Below are 17,368 nucleotides of genomic sequence, written 5' to 3' on the forward strand. Positions count from 1 at the left end.
TGTAGTTAGGATGTATGTGGCCATTCAATCAAGCTATGGCCAACAGAGTATGAGAAGTAATGCGGGCCTGGCCCATACACACACTCAGTCTGCGTCTCTCGTGCACACACACACACTCTCTCTTTCTCTCTCTCTCTCTCTCTCACACACACACACACACACACACACACACACACACACACACTTTCACACATGTTGGAATGGAGACAACCTGAAAGACAGCTTGGAAATCCCATAATGGGTTTAGCAAAGACACAAGAAGGAGGGAGCCTGGGCCCCCAAATCACCCCCTGGAGTCACGGGGTCAGGAGCACCCACATCACCTGCTACATGCAGTTTCGTTAGGCCACTAAGCTCAAGATCTGTTAGAGCAGCTAGCCTTACAAATGCACCAAAAATCTTTTTTAAATTTCTATTTTCGGGTGCTCCTATTTGAGATTACCTCCCTCTCTTTTTTTTTTTTTTTTGGCAAAAACCAGTCTCCTTCAATGAAAGAACTGGGGTCATCTCTGAGCTGCCAATGGTCAAATCAAGTGCTGACCCTTTCTCTCTCTAGCAGAACATGTTTCAACACGACCTACATGTCCCATCACCGTGACTGCAGCTGTGCGGACGCTGCTCCTGGCAAGTCTGGGCATTAACAGCTACAATCCTCCCAAGTGTAGGGAAGGAAACTGGGCTCCAACCCCACCCCGCAGAGCTATGGCAACCCTCGCTAATGAGCATGCCACCTTTCCACAGGGGTGGGCAGAACAGGAAGGGGTTAACCCGAGCAGGCTTCAAGGAGAAGGCACATGCTGGTGGTTGAAAGGGAGAAAGGGCTTAACACCTTTCTCCCTTCTGCTTCTCACAGCTCAGCTACTGGGACCTACAGCCAGCCTCCCAGATGCATCCTATGCAAACAAACAACCATGTATTTGAAAAGGACATCACTAAGAAACTGGTACAAAGACATGAACTGAATGCTGCTATTGTTTTCACCAATAAGGATGACAGAATAACCAATTGATGTCACATTATGCAGGGTATGGGGACAGTAATGATTTTTTCACATTACCTATATCAACTGACATCTTAATTCTAACTTCTTGCCTCAGATGGAAAATAAAAACATATTTCCGCTACTTTTTAAAATAGTTTAAATGCAAATGCACAGGTCTGAATCATATGTACTAAGGAAAGTCATCAAGAATTTACTCCTTTTCTAAAGAAAAACTATCATATTTGGAGGGGTGATGGGAGACTATCTGATTAAAAATTGGGAGACTGATTAAAAATTGCAACAGACTAAACAAAGTGTTCTTTCAGGATAGCCTTTGAAAGTCAAGTTAGCCTGTGTCATATACAGGTAAGAGCTGTCCATACGGCCCTAAGAAGGGCAATTTCTGTTGGTCACATCCCCTGGGAGGAAAGAAATTACATTTGGTTTCCTGCAGGGTCGCGGCTCTGTCGGGCACTGCTGTTTGGAGCTTGCGGCTGTATCTGAAAGTCACAGTTTTCATTCTAAATAGAAAAATTAACCATATTTCTGTGTTAGGCTTCATCAAGCCAAGTGAAGTTGCTAGATAAAATCCTGAAACATTCTTAAAGGTCTTCCTTCCAGAGAAATGAGACACACCTAATTTCTAGTGTGTACTTTTTAGTGTTGAGCTTTGGCATGCAACCTGATGGACGTGTAGGTAAACTTGATTGTATACACATAGAGCATATTTTATTTGCTATGTTAACAAACCAAAGATCGTGCTGGAGAAAGGAGAGACTAAGGGGAGAAATCAAACAAACTCATGACAAAAGCCATCAGGCCAGCTTCTGGGTGGCACCCTTGCCCGATTCAAAGCTGGCTAACGGCAGGCCTGAGGAAGGGCCGAGGACCAGCCAGTGCCTACGATCTTTCAGACAAACCTCACTACTCTAGAAAGAATGCACAAGTGCACATACACACTCACAGACACATACACCTGCCTACACACTCACACACACACACTCATACCGATACCCAGACACACATGTACACTTACACCTGCACACAGGCACCCGCACAGATACTTGCACTCATGCTCAGACACGCTCACACTCAAATATCCACATCCATTCTTGAACTAACTCATGAATTCACACTGTACACTCACACACTCACATGTGCACACATTCACACTCACTTGCACACATTCACACTCACTTTACCTGTCACGCTGCTTTCCAAGGCTTTCATCTCTGAATGTCATCCTTCTACGCCTATAAGCCTTTTAATCCACCCCCCATCCACCTGGTAAGCTTTATTACGGTTGAACCTTAGGCTCTAAAAGGTAAAAACATACATTTTTACTTTGGGAGAAGAGAGGAACAGGGCCTAGGAGCCCACCAGCAGCCATCGGCTAAACTCCAAGGAGCAGAAATACAAAAGGAAAAGATGGGGGGGGGGGGGTGGGCATCAGGAAATCAGCTCATTAATGCTGACGAGAAGAAATTACAACCAAATTATAACAGAATTAGAGGGGGAAAAATGCAGCGAAATGAATCTTTTGAAGAGAAACTTTTGCTAGACAGGCTCTTCCTGACAAAGAGCTAAATCATTTCATCTAAATTTAAAAGTGAAAATTAAAGTGACAAGAGTAGAAGGCCTGAGGACGGGAGGTTATCACCCCCTCCTCGACGACTGAGCAGAACACCTTTCGTACCCATGGCCTTTCATGCCCACGTTATTGTTATTTCCAAGAGGGTGCCGTCATGACTCTGCTCCCCGTGAGGCTCAGCCCTCATCTCCACACCAGGCGCCCTGCCCGCCAGACCCACCGTCCCCCGTGTGAAAGAGGAAGGAGGACCTCAGCCTCACGGGTTCTGTCTCACCTTCCCCAGGTACTCTGTCTTCTGAGAAGCACCTGCTCCAAACTGCTGGAACAGACTTCCATACCCTGCCTTGTCCTTACCTATAACAGCCTAAGACCCTACTTCTTCAGCTTAAAACCCTTCTCTGGGTTAATTTATTGCCTGACTTCCGGAATCCCAATCATCACCCCACCGATACACCAAAATGGCAGAGAGACAGAGACCCCCTTGCAGAAGCCTGGGCTTCCCCAGCTTAGGCAGCTTCCGCAGTCCCATGCCACTGAGGACGCATCCAGGCCAGGCACAAAGCTCCAAGTTCTTTTTCAGCACTGTGTATACTGATTCTTGACGCTTCAGCTGCCTTCCAATTCCATTCTGCCCACAGCTACTCAAAATATCACCATTTCTGAGACCTAGAATCATCGTGTTTCTAAAATTTCCAATCCATTGCTGACAGAAAATAAGGACAGAAAGATTGGCAAAGCGAAACATATTCAGTATATGAAGAAAGTAGGGATATCGAATCGTGGATGTATTTTCCTAAGTTTACCTTAAGTCTTCAAAATTAATATCATCTATTGTTCATCTTTTGAGCCCTCCTTATCTTCAGAGATAAACATATTAAAGTTCTCCAAAAAGTTACCTCCTCGAAGCTACCAGTCTGACAAGATGGGCTGCAACACCTTGATCACTGTGGCCTCTTCACCCCAGAGGAGATCACACTCAAAACCCTGAGGGTTTCTGGCTTGGAAAAGATGCATAAATCTTCCAGAATTTCTCTCTTGATAACCTAACTTCCTGGAGAGAAAGATGCTGGATCCTAGCATCAAAAGCTCATGACAGGTTCCAAGGCCCAACACCTGCAGGCAACCTTGATCCTAGCCAAGCTCTGAAGCCTGGAATCCTCTCAACCCACGGAATTTGTGGCAATGGCGAGAGAGAAATACAACAGCCTTCTGACATCTCTCAGCTACCTACTACTCAATTCTGTGACCAGAGATTTCCACCACCATCCCCTAATCCACCAAGAGATGGAGATCCCAACACTCCGGAAGTTACTAAATTATCATAGGGCCCTAAGGGCTCATCACCAACCATGGGACAAATATGTCCTATTACATAAGAATTCAAACCATTTTTAAATGTATTCAGGCATGCAGTACAAGTTCAATCTCAATATATCAGAAAAATTCAATGTGGCTGTCTATAGCAGAACTATTACACTAGCCTTCAACCATCTTACAGATATATAAACTGAACTATTAATAAAAAGAACTGTTGATATTTGCAGAGCACCTTCTATGTGTCACTCATCGTGTGCTGCACACATATTAACTCACCCCTCCCAGCAGTCCCAGGAAGTAGATGTAATCATAACCCCTTTCTAGAGATAACAAACTTTTAAGCACAGAAAGGTTAACGACATTCTCAAGATCTTACAGAGAGGAAACGAGGGGGCTAGATTTTAACCCAGGCAATCCACCTTCAGAGCCCATGGCCCAAAACTGTTAAGATAGTGTGTGTTGATTAGAGTTTTCACCGGAAAGTTGCAAAAACATACGGTTAAAAATACAGAAAGCAAACAGAAGTACACGAAAATAAAACACAATCCGACCGGGAGATTTCAGAATCTTCCTATCGCCCAGCTTTTGATAGATAAGCAAAAACAAACAAGAATATATAGATTCAAAATAACATAAGTACAAACTTCAAGTTTTACAAATAATTACATACACCAATGAAGAATATGACTATTTTAAATGTACATGGAACATTTTCCAAAATGGCTAAAAAATCAAACACTTAAAAGTAAAAATTTTGTAGACCACGTTCTTTCACTATATATTGTGGCAAAATAAATGTCACGTATGTTAAAGACTTTAAAAAAATAGTATTAGTTTTAATAATCTAATGTGTATTATATAATACATAATTATATGTACTTTATTTTATATTACATAGTATAACTTTATGTTGTAATTAGGAGAAACATGGGTGAATATTTTTAAACTGTCAGGATGGGGAAAGCAAAACCATTAAAAAAGTACTGACACATATTTCTAAAGAAAAAGTAAAAACATCTCTAAAGTAAAAATAATCCAAAAATAAAATTAAAATACCAGCAATATAGTGTAGTTTTTTTTAAAATAAAATATTGAAATCTCTTGCCTTCTAAAAAGAATGTTTCTTACAATTTGGATCAGCTACTTCCTCCTTCTGAATCGGTTGGGGAGCTTGATAAAAACACAGATTCCTGAATCCCAACTTGTACCTAGAGGACCAGAACCCTTGTGAATGAGATCAGAAAAATCAGGAATGTGAATTTCGAAGCTTCCCTGAGTCACCCTACAGTATAAGAACCAGTGCAAAACCAGTCAAGATAAAACCTTACAGTGTTATTCATCACCCTGGTTCTCTGCTGGTCTGTGAAAGTTTCCCCCCAAATCACTCAGTAAACACCTGAGCTCCACATGCCCGTACAACGAGCGGAACATATCAGTTAAGTACCAGCTGACCTCACTTTGTCTCATTCTGAAAGCTCCTAAATCACAACAGTCCAGGCAGCGGATTTCTTGGCTCTGTCACTTTGGAAGTATTTTTGAGAAAGATTTAAAGAAAAGTTACAAAATCGCCTGGCAGTGAGTTCCTGCATAATTGGATCATCAACTAGCATGATGCAGGTGCTCGCTTGTGCAGGGGGACCCAAGGGACCAGGCTGAATGAAGCACTTGAGGATTAAGGACCCCCGGCCCAGTGGCTACTGCCACGGATGCCCCTTGATAAAGCACCAGTGTACATGGAAGCAAACGTTTAATACAAGGTTTAATGCACAGCACTTGGATTTGATCTTCGATTAGATTCAATCTGCTTCTAAGGACTAGGTGACTTAAGAACTGAGAGATGTCTAACAATTATTAATACAGGCTTGCAGAATATTGCCTCCTCACCTTCAGAACTCCTATTAACTCTTGAGTTTCCAGTGTCTTTAAGTGAGAAATTCACACTATTTTAAGTAAATTGTAAACTGTCAAGGTATGTCTTAATGCTCACAACTCACAGTTTCATTCTTGCCATCCAACAAGGCAGAGAACTCACCTGGAGTTCCTTGAGATGGGCTGAGTCTTGATCAAGCCCCTGCTTTGTACCATAAGCTTGAACCTACACACCAAATCACACGGAAAAAGATTCTGCTACTTGCTACAGCCCTGGGGGAAAGATGGGTGAGCATCCCCACCCTAGTACCAAGATGATGAGGGATGGGACACTGGCCTGTGGCGACCAGAGCAAGCAATCCAGATCATAAGCAAGCCCCTAGGCTCAGATTTTCCCACAAATCTCTGAGTCAGCCCCTGAACTCTACTGTCCCTGGATCAAAGTGTCCTTTACTTTTCCCTATGGGTGACAGTGTAGAAGGTGTGATTTGGCAGTAAAGGGCTACGGCCTAGGCCTGTGCCTTTCAAAGTTGGGGTTGCATGAGAATCACCTGGAAGCTTGTTAAAACACAGCTTCCTGGGCCCCTCTCCCAGAGTTTCTGATTCAAGAGGTCAGAGTGGACCACGAGAACTTGAACCTGACAAGTTCCTGGGTGAAGCTGATGCTGCAGCTGGTAGGGCCACACTGAGAACCAGTGATTTTTGTTTTCGTAACAAGGCACTTTATCCACTCTGAGCTTTGAGGCTCAAGTCTGCAAAAGCAAAAAGCTAGCTCTCTTTTGCAGACCATTCCACCAGCACTGTGTGTGAAGGTCTCTCTGGTTATAAAACAAGAACTTCCAAAAGTACATATCACATTTCTCCGTGCAGACAGTAAATCGGATCTGATGCTCATATTGCTTTGTATCAGCAGCTTAGTTAATTGACGACAATGCCAACAAGACAGAACTTAAAACAAGAGCCTGTATTCTTTTTTGGCCGTGCCATGGAAACATCTGGCAAGGACTCACACCTGGTTCTCAACGTGGTCAGCTGTACACAGTGGATAAAGCACTGTGGATACATTTACTCACTATGGTTAAAAAAAGAATCCATACAAACTTGATTTCTTGAAGAAATTCGCTTTGGTTCCAAAACTATGTCTGATTCCTAAGAATTCCCTTATTTCTTTAAAAAAAAAATTTTTTAACCGAGTACCTACATTGAGCTAGGCAATGTCTGCTAAATGCTAAAAATACATGGTGGAGGTGGGGACAGACGAGGTCCCTGCTCTGGCGGGGTGAAGCAGCGCGGAGGAACGGCACCAAGAGATGCTAAGATATTCACTAAAATACAAAACTAGTAACCGTGAGAATAAAATGTCCATAAACTGGAGACTCGGTAAACAAAGTGTGGTATACCCGTAATGGGATATTATTTATAACAGGAGCCACAAAATATTGATACCTGCTATAACCTGGGTGAACCCCAAAAATGTTCAACTAAGTGAAAGAAGGTAGATGCAAAAGATTACATACCATATGGCATCATTTACATGAAATGTCTAGAAAAGGGAAATTTATAGAGCCAAAAAGCAGATCTGTGGCTGTCTGGTGCAGAGGGTGGGATTGGAATTAACTACAAACTGGCCAGGGGGAGTTATTTTGGTGATAGAAATGTTCTCGAACTGAACTGTGGTGATAGTTGCACAAATATATACATTAACTAAAAAGTAATGCATTGCACGTTTGTGATGAATACGTTTTATGGTATATAAATCATACCTTAACAAAGGTGTTTTAAAAAACTTCAGTGTCCCGGGCAATAGTCTAGACCAGGGTGGAGGTGGCAGAGTTTCTGCAGGGGGCGCAACTGACAGGACTTGACGATGAACTGGAATTCGGTGTTAAAATGCTGCACTTGAGATGCCTTGAAAACTTCCAAGAGACATTGATTAGCAATTGAATGGATGGATCAATTGAACGGATGGATCTGGAACCCAGAGGAGGACTGAGCTGGAGATATAAAGGTGAAATCACCTGTAAATGAGTCGCCACTGAGGCCAAAGGCATGGGAGAAAAAGAAAACCAGGAGAAGGGGAGGCAGGGGGCAACGGGCCTAGGCCCAAGATTTGAGGAACTCAACATTAAACAGCAAATGAGACACAAACAAGACAGAGGTAAGAGGAAAACCAGAATCCCAAAAGAGAACGTTTAAGAAAGGAAGACGTGATCTACTGTGACAAATGCTATCAAAGTATCAGTAAGATAAGAACTGAAACATATCTTGTTTGTGACCATACACTGGTCAGTGTATTTCAAGATTTATGGATTCCCATGACCCTACTTTATTATGTAGCAAATAATCCTCATCCATGTAGCAAGTCTAAGAGACAGGAAAAGAACTTTTCTTATCTTCCAAACATGTATTGCCTACATCCACCTGTTTATCAATATCCAGTCCCATTTTTACTGGCACTGTAGAATCATCACTGGGTTGAAACCAGGGTCTGCAACCCGAGCTCTGGCACTGAGTAACTCACGTTCTGAAACTAGGTGTTAAAGACAGCTGACTACCTAGCAAATTTCCATTTTCTATACTCTCAAATCAAGAAAACTCGTTTTCAGCCAGGTCCCATATACTATGCCAAAATACATCTCTCAATCTTCCTTTCAGCTAGATGTGGTCATTTGACCGAATTCTAGCCAATGAGGACCAGTGATGTATTAGACTCCTTTCCTCCTCTACCTCCTTTTTTGGAAGTTGGAGATAGTGGCTAGAATCCCAAAATTCCTCTTGGATTTTGAGGACACTAAGGGATGGCAGAGCAGAAAGTGAGAGCTTGCGACTCAAATCTGTGGAACCTCAAACCAACCCTAAAGGACTTACCTCCAAACTTATTTTATGTGGCACAAAAATAAAGTCTGCACTGAATTTTATTCCCCAAATTCCTATTTTGAAGCCCTAATGCCCAGTGTGACTATATTTGGAGATAAGGCCCAGAAGGAAAAAATATATATATGCTTAAATGAGGTCAAACAGGTGGGTGTGCGGTCTTGATATGACAGGCTTAGTATCCTTATAAGAGGAGACCCCAGGGGGCTCACTTTCCTTGTGCACACAGCCAGATGGTGGCCACCTACAAGTCAAGAGAAGAGGTAACAGAATGAAACTTACCTCGCCAACACCTTCATCTTGGATGTCCCAAACTCCAGAACTATGAGAAATAAAGATCTATTGTTCAAGCTGCCCAGACTATGATATCATGTCATGCAGCCCAAGCTGACTAATATACCTGGAGACTTCTTAAAACTCTCCATCCCCAGCATGTAGTGAGGCCAACTAAATCAGAACCTCTGGAGATGAGATTCAGGTATTAATAGTTTTTCCAAGCTCCCCAGGTGACTGAAATTGTAGCCAAAATTGAAAACTACTGACTGGCTCCACCTTTATGTAGATCTATTGATCACAGATGAATACAAATCCTCACACACCAACCCATTTGATTCATGTTCCTCTGCCAGTATAAACATCTTTAAAATGGGATTATAACGCTTACTACATCCACAAATATTTAGCAACTCTACTATATGTCAGATGCTGAGGATACACTGGTAAACAGGTCACAATTCTGCCCTCAAGAAGCTTATAATTAGGTTATCTGAAAAAGATATATGAATTTGTTCTATGAGCAAATGCAACAAACTATGTTAACTACTATAATTATTTGGGGCAAACATAATTCAGAACCAAACAAAATATAGCAGTAATGAGGAAAAATCATATCTCCATATTAAATGAAAGTTAATAGCCTATTACAAATCCAAAAAGTGTTTCAGAAAGTACTCAGTAATCAATTGCTGAGAATGACTCCATATTACTGCTACATCCCCATTACCTACACATACACACACACACACACACACACACACACACACACACAGCACTAGAAATTATGCTTAGTTTATTCTATGCTTCATGTTTATGTAAATCAGGAATAATGCTACATTAATAATAAGAAACCCAAACTCCAAGAACTGCATACAGATGCATAAATGAAGTATCCACCACTGATTCATAAAGTTTTCAAAAGACGAATTCCCTTTAGATCCTCACATGATCATCATACTGTGCAGAGGATAGAGTTATTTCATCATTTTTCAGACGTCACATAAAAACAATTACTCCCCCAAGACTGTTTAGGATTATATCCATTTGAGGATCAAATGCTCCAGGTTCTAAGCATAAAAACCACACATTCCAGAGGATCTAATCAAATGGGATCATGTTATATTTTCTGCAAAGGATGGTATTATTTCTTTACAAATCTATGAATTTTAGAACTCTGCATCCAGTTCTGGACCAGGTAGAGAACCAGAGCATCTTCTGGTTCTCGCCTTGCAATCCAATCCTGGAGATGCCACAAAAAAGAACTCTTTCTTTTGAGAAATTAAAGTGGAGAGCAGAGACAACTGGGTTCCCCACTGCAGGGATAGTCTGTGGCTAGAGAGGATTAGGGGCCACAGAAGAGGAGCAGAGTCATGGCGAGTTCTCTAACTGAGCCAACCACGTCACTATTACTGCCAGGTAAGCAGAAGCACCAACTTGGAGAACTACGGTGATATCAAGACAGTGCCTGGCTTGGACATGTCACCAACAGGAAGAAATGAGATGGGGCCACCAGCTCCTGACCACTCCTCCATCCCACCTCAACGCTTCTCCACAGGCCACAGCCTGGCAGAGTTGACACTCACTCGGGACAAGTCCTTGGGAGGACAGCAAGGGAAGAAAAAGAGAGTGAAAAGACCCAGATTCTATTTCAGTCCTGAGGGCACCGCCGCAACAAGTTATCTCATCTGGGGAAGACAGGCAAGTGCCTGAGCTTCTGTCACTCTCCCAGAGAGAAAACGAAGCACCTAAATGTCATGAAATAATAAAAGGTACACACTAATGGTGGGAACAACCAGATGTCAAAGTAGCGTGTAATGCTATGAAAGAGAAAAAAGAATGGAACGATTTACACTGGCAGAAGTAGACTTAATGGAAAAAAAGAATAAAAACTTAACAAATAGTTTAAACAGCCTCACTGAACTATAGGAGACTCCTGGAGATGTGGAGTAGAAAGAAGCAGAAGCACCAACTAAAAATACTGGGCTTGAAAAATAGGTTTTGAAAAAAAGGGCACTTAAAGGATTGGAAGAACAGCAAAACAGAGTGAAAGAATGAATTGGTGAGCTGGAATATTAATAAAGGCAACTCTCACTAAAAGCAAAGGACAGGATTTTAAAAGTAAAAATAATAATAATAATAATAAAACAGAAGTGTAAATATCCGTCTCACAGCAGTTCCAGAGAGCAGAAAAGGAACAAAAGAAAAAATACTCAAAGAAATAAGGACCAGGAATTTGCTACAGTTAAAGAAAGATCTAACGCTTTAGATTTTAAGAACTCAGAGTGCCAAAAAGGTTGAAAAGGAAAAAGACACACCTAGATACCATATAGTGAATTTTTTAATCAGAGAAAAAAAAAAAATCTAAAAGCTTCTACCGAGAAAAAGCAGAGAACCCCAAATATCAAACCGATACCAGAGGGTTCAGTGGCAACACTACTGGATATAAGAAGACAAAGAGTGATATCTTCAAAATGTAAAAGGCCTTGGATAATTCCCCTAGTTTGGGGTTCAGCTGAATTATCAATAAATGTGAAGGTGGAAAAAGATATTCTCGAGTCTTTTCACTTCCGGTATCATGGAAAAAGGGGGAAGAGGGGTAGAGGGCTTTTCTTGCTGCGGCAGTTATTCTAGATAATGAAACTCAAAGAAATATCATGAGAAACCACAGAGGTGTCCACAGAGCGCCCCGCACACACGTGCCTGTGCGGTGCTAGGCGGTGGGCAGCGGTCTTGAGGGCAGATGTGACGGCCACATGCAACTGGGACCTGAGCCCTGGGCAGGTCCCTACCAGTCTTTAGAGAGGCCACAATCTGCAATCCTCTCGACGCCAAGACCTTCGGTGGGGTCCAAAATGGTCTCAGGTCAGCGGTGCCTCTGGCTGCTGTAAGGAGCAAAAGTAAATCCTCTTTGGAAGAAACATTCCCGGTGAAGATCCTCAGGCCACCCACAGAAAGTTCAAGCAACACGTTCATAATCAAATATGACCAAACACAAAAGGCAAGCCATGACGAGTGCAGGTTAGCAGAAACATAAAAGAATGCATTCAGATCTCCAAGAATGGCAAATATATGTTGAAATTGTCAGACAGAGTACAAAACAGTTAACTGGTCATGAAATATTTAATAAAATAAAAGATGCAAACACAAAGATATGCTGGTATTATATAAGAGACTGTAAGGAAGAAACAGGCAGGGTTGAAAACAAAATGCATCCTCTAGAAATTAAAACCACAACTTTTTAATTAAAAGACTCTGTAGATGCGTAAAGCGGCAGATTAGAAACCGCTAGAAGGAGAATAAGGAAACTGAAAGATATTCAAAGAAATTACCCAAAGTGCAGCAACAACGGAAAAGACAGAAACTGTACGAGAGACACTGGGAGATTGGGTCAGACACTGATCTAATTATTAGAGTACCAGAAAAGAGAACAGAGAGAATGAAAGAAAGGTACTATTTAAGAGAAAAGAGGCTCTGAATTTTCTAAAATGGTTTTCAGCATATTTTTCAGGCATGATAAATAAAAAGAAATCCATGGCTACTCATATCTAGTGAAACTGCAGACACCACAGGGAAGATCTTGAAAGCAGCCCAAGAAAGCTCAGATCCTCTACAGACAGTGACCATCAGAATGACAGCACATTCCTCCCCGGAAACAGTGGTGGCCGGAGGACAGTTGAATATCTCCCAAACAAGGACAGAACAATAGCTTTTAATTGTAAATTGCGTGCTCAGAAAAGTTCTTTGAGTGGGACGGTAAAATGCCTTTACAGTATACCAGAACACAGTTTACCATCGAGACACCTACATTTTAAGGAGCTTTTAAAGTTCTTTAGAAAAACAAAATTCCAGAAAGATAGCTGATAATGCCAAAAAAAAAAAAAAAAAACACTGAATAAATAAAATGATAAACATAGAGAGGTATGTAAAAATAATATCGTCTGCATAAAATACAGATGTCTCACTTGTGGAATTTTTTTAAGGACAGAACTAAAATATTAATCGACAGCAGGTAAGACAGAAGGGGAGTCACTAAAATTATTCAACTGGGTTTGGGAAAGGGATCAAAATAGTTAACTTTAACTTTTTTAAAGCTCAAATGCATGATAAAATTTCAAGAAAAACCAATAAAATAGTGTATGAATTCCAAAACAGTACAAAGAAAAAAATGGCATATAAATAAAGGAACAAAAAATTTAACCTATCCCCAAAAAAGTATGACGACGGCGGGGGGGAAATATAGTGAAAAGTGGGACAAATAGAAACCAGTGATTACAACGGCACAAACACATCGAATATATCAATAATCACGAAAAATATAAATGAAGCAAGCTTGGGAGTTAAACAACGAATGTTGCAAATTAATTTATTTTTAGTCCAAAACACATCCCTAAGGCACAAGGACGTGAATGTAAGACGACAGAAACAAATATACCAGGCCTGTGGCAACCAATATTAGAAAGGGTAGATGATAAGGCAAACATCAAATTAAGGAAGAGAAACCATATAATCATCTTGATAAATGCAGAAAAATAATACGTGAACATTTAATATCCAGTTATGGAAGAGAAAAAAAACTTAGCAAATCAGAAATAGCAGAAAACTGCCTCACCTCAGCTGAAACACATATGTGCACACACATGAGCATATGCATGCATGTACACAACTCTAAAACTGAAAGCTAAAAATAAAAAAAAAAGGCTTTCCGATGAAAATCATAACAAAAATGCTCACTATCGTTACTTCTATCCAATGACTGTACTGAATTCCTCCTAATATAGTATAGACTAGTCGTATAGTAATAGGGAGGAATATAAATATCTATAGAAAGCATCAAAGAAATGTAACAATTAAATAGACCCTAGGCGATATCCTAAACTATTTTAAAAACTGTATTTTCACATACAAGCAAAGTTAAAAAAAAAAAAAACTTAAAAAAAAAATCATCTACTATAGCTTTGTCACTTCCGGTTCATTCTGCAGCGCTGTCCCCACTGAAAGTCCCACCTCCAATCTCTTGACTATGCTCACTACAGGTCATTTCTCACTAGCCAGTTTTCTACGCAGCCTCTGAGCACCTTGCTACCAGACCCAAAGTTCCCTAAGGTCTTTCCTCACATCTCCCTGCTTCTCAGGTTGGTCCTCTAAAGAGAAATTATACAAGATAGAGGCCAAAGACACTACAGCCAGTTCCTTTAAATAGCAATTACTCCATCTCTATTACACTGGTATAGACTTTTAGATATTTACTTTATAATTTTACCATTTCACTAATTGCATAAGTTGTAGGAGTTTTTCAATTAAGTCTTTTGGGTGTTACAAGTATTCAGGATTGCTCTCTGTCTAATTTCTTCTCATTTCCTTTTCTTGCCTTACTGCATGGCTCAGAATTTTCTGAAATAAGTATAAAGAAGCAGGCAACCTTGTATCAATCTTGTCTTAAAAGAAAACACTTCTAAATATTTACCATCCAGCATGATGCTGACTATTTGTTCCAGAGAGATATACTTTACTATATCCATTTCTCATTTACTAGGAGTATTAACAAAAATTATTGTTGATTAGATAAAGCTGGGGGAGTAATATATGAGAACGTTCTTACCATCTTTGTAACTCTTCAATGAATCTAAAAATATTTCAAAACTACAAGCTTAATAAAAATAGACATTTACTTTTGTAAAATGTCTTTCAGGATCTATTGACATGATTTTATGGATTTTCGATATATTTTTAAACTCTATAGTCAAAGCTTCCATTCTCACTCCTAATCCATTCTCCCTCTACTAGATGTGATTTCTTTTTTTAACTGTAAGTAAGATCACAGTGCACTTCTGATTAAAATCCTTAATGGCTTCCCATTTCATTCAATATAAAATCCAAAATCCTTAATGGGCCCAGAGACCCCGCATGACTCAGCCCAGTTCACCTCTCCAGTCGCCTTGGCCAATCTCCTCCCCACTCCCTCTGCCCCTCCCACGTCTTTCCTGCCTCGGAGCTCTCACTCATGCTGTTCCCACAGCCTGGAAACCTGCTCCCTACTCTTGGTCTGGCTGGTTCTTACAGGTCCTTTCAGATCTCAGCTCAAAAGTGCATGCCCTTCAGCAAAGCCTTCCCTTCCCCGCCAGTCTATCCCAAGTCCCCTGTCACTCTGCCCCACAGCATATTGTCTTTTCTCTCACAAGTCGTCAGTCTTTGTAATTATCTGTGGGATTATTGGTCAAACCACACACTCACTAGACTGCACACTCCTCGAGAGAAGGAACCACGCTGGGCTTCTTTACTGCTGGCTCCTCAATGCCTTAGCACAAATGCCTGATACACACACGCGAATACATTCAGTAAGTATTTATATTATTGTAACACCTTGGGCAAGTCACCTAACCTCTCGGTGCCTCTGTTTCCTATCTGTAAAATAGAACTAAGAAGACTGCACCTCTGACATAGGTATTATCATTACTCTTTGCTAAAGAAGAGGAAACTCAGGCACAGGGTGTGTCTCTCACCAAAGTCACACAGCCCACTGGCAGCAGAGACAAAGTGAGCCTGGGCGGTCTCGCCCCTAACCACTACACTATCCTGCCTTGCTCAGAAAGATGGGCGCATACTAAATCTTCCACCACGGAACAAGGCGCCTCAACTTTCGGAAGTAAAAGCAGAGGCGTAGAGTGAGAAGGAACGGTCAGGAAATGTCAAATACGTATTCAGACTGGCAGTCAAAAAGGTGAGTTGTCTGCTAAACCCAGTGAACCAAGTCTGCCCAGGGGTAACTGTTCCTCATAGGATCCTGCAGGAAACACCGCGGAGAAGGGAAGGAGAGAAGATGCAAGGGGGACCAGACACTACTGCCCAAAGAATTCGCACCCCGGCCAATGGGTTCCACCCAGGACAGACCACACATCCTGCCTCTGCTGCCTCTGCGGGCACTGGCTCCCTTCCCCTCTCCCTGGCTCCTCTGCACCCTCTTTAATCCACCTGCCAATACCCAGCTTTAGCTTTACTGCTTGATTACCTCCCCCCAGCGTGGGATCCCAAGGTTTCCAGACTGGCAGGAAACCAAGACACGCAGCAGAAGCCTGACAGCCACCCAGCCAGTGGATCTCAGAGCTGGGAGTGAAAGACAGAGCAGACTCGACAATCGGTGTCAGGCGCTAACTGCAAGAATAAGCCACGATGGTACCTGGACGCTCAGATCAGGCTGCCGCCAAGCGCCCCAGGAAGATTACACATTTCCAAAATGAAATCTGCTTGCTGGCTCTACCTGGAATGTCATTAAACTAACCTGAAGGAGCAAACGTACCAAAAATGCCACCCGAAACAAGATTAAAATCGCGACTGTTACTACAACACGTGCTCCAGTGCCTCCATGCAACATGACCCACCACTACCGCAACCCCGAGTCCAAAGACAAAACCACCTCGAGGTCATCCGGGTCCTCCTGGGGGACTGTGGGTACATGTTTGCTCTCTGGGGAACACATAATCCCAAACAGACAGAGTAGGCTGAACTTTCCACACACTCTCCCTCTTCACAGGAGCTCAGGGAACCTCGATCGAAATCATTTCCAGCCTGGTCTGACCTTGACGAGATCTGCACCTCCAGAAACAGCTGGTGTTTCACCACCGAGCTCAAATAAAGGTGGAACTTCCCCAATGGTCTGGGGAGGAAGGGAGGTGTCAATTAAAGGGCGGAATTCTCAGTTTTGAAGTTTTGCCCATAGAACTTTCCTTAACCTAGACGCACCTACAAACATGTATAGCTGTCACCCGAACACAAAACAAACATTTAAGCAAAAAAAAAAGGGGGGGGGGAGGTTATAAAAGTATCTACCTTGCAGGACTTTTATGAGAATTAAATTATTATTTGTAAAATGCTTACAACAGTGACTGGCACACAGCAAGCACAATATATATGTAATTATTTGTCAAATAACAAGAAAATGTGTACCAATTACCCTTTGTAAAAGTCTAGTCTTGCCTACAAGGCTCAATTTTCAGGTGCATGTGTTTGTGATCAAGTACTACACCCACACGAGTTGAGACTTCCTATTCCTCAAGTCACATGGTGACAGCAAACTTATCGAGGTGTCAAAGAGCATTGGCACCCCACAGAAAGAACCACACCGGAAAATCTGATGTTCATCTCGACAGTCAGATTAAGGCTAGTGAGAGAGGAAGGTGGAGATTTAACAAATATCAACTGAACTGCAAACACCGATTATGGTATTTTCCAAATCTGGTGTGAAGTCTCCATTACGCATCTCCAGAAACACCATCTAAGCCTTCTTAGCAAGACAGCCAAACATTCCTGTGCAGGAAACTATCCCTTGATTCACTGTCCTGGCCCTTCCCATCACCTCAAAGAAGGGAGAACAGGGGGAGAAGGAAGAGAGGCATTCTGCACGGAGAAGAAAGGCCCAGCCTGAATCCTGCATACCAGCTGCCACTGTCCGACCTGATTAATCT

General features: G+C 41.8%; 1 protein-coding gene across 3 annotated transcripts in view; it reads right to left on the bottom strand.

Moving 5' to 3' along the window:
- OSBPL10 (oxysterol binding protein like 10) overlaps positions 1–17,368 on the bottom strand; it is a 234,052-nt gene that overhangs the window by 153,395 nt on the left and 63,289 nt on the right. The window contains exon 1 of one of the 3 annotated variants that reach the window (XM_016140774.2): positions 8,916–12,722. The exons of the other annotated variants lie outside the window; for them this stretch is intronic. Coding sequence (XP_015996260.1) covers positions 8,916–8,932 — 17 coding nt within the window. The 5' untranslated portion in view covers positions 8,933–12,722. Of the gene's footprint in view, positions 1–8,915; positions 12,723–17,368 lie in introns of those variants that run through there. 3 annotated transcript variants of the gene reach the window in all.

This window comes from Rousettus aegyptiacus, unplaced genomic scaffold (genome assembly GCF_014176215.1).
Source record: "Rousettus aegyptiacus isolate mRouAeg1 unplaced genomic scaffold, mRouAeg1.p scaffold_m13_p_4, whole genome shotgun sequence".
NCBI classification, from domain to species: Eukaryota; Metazoa; Chordata; class Mammalia; order Chiroptera; family Pteropodidae; genus Rousettus; species Rousettus aegyptiacus.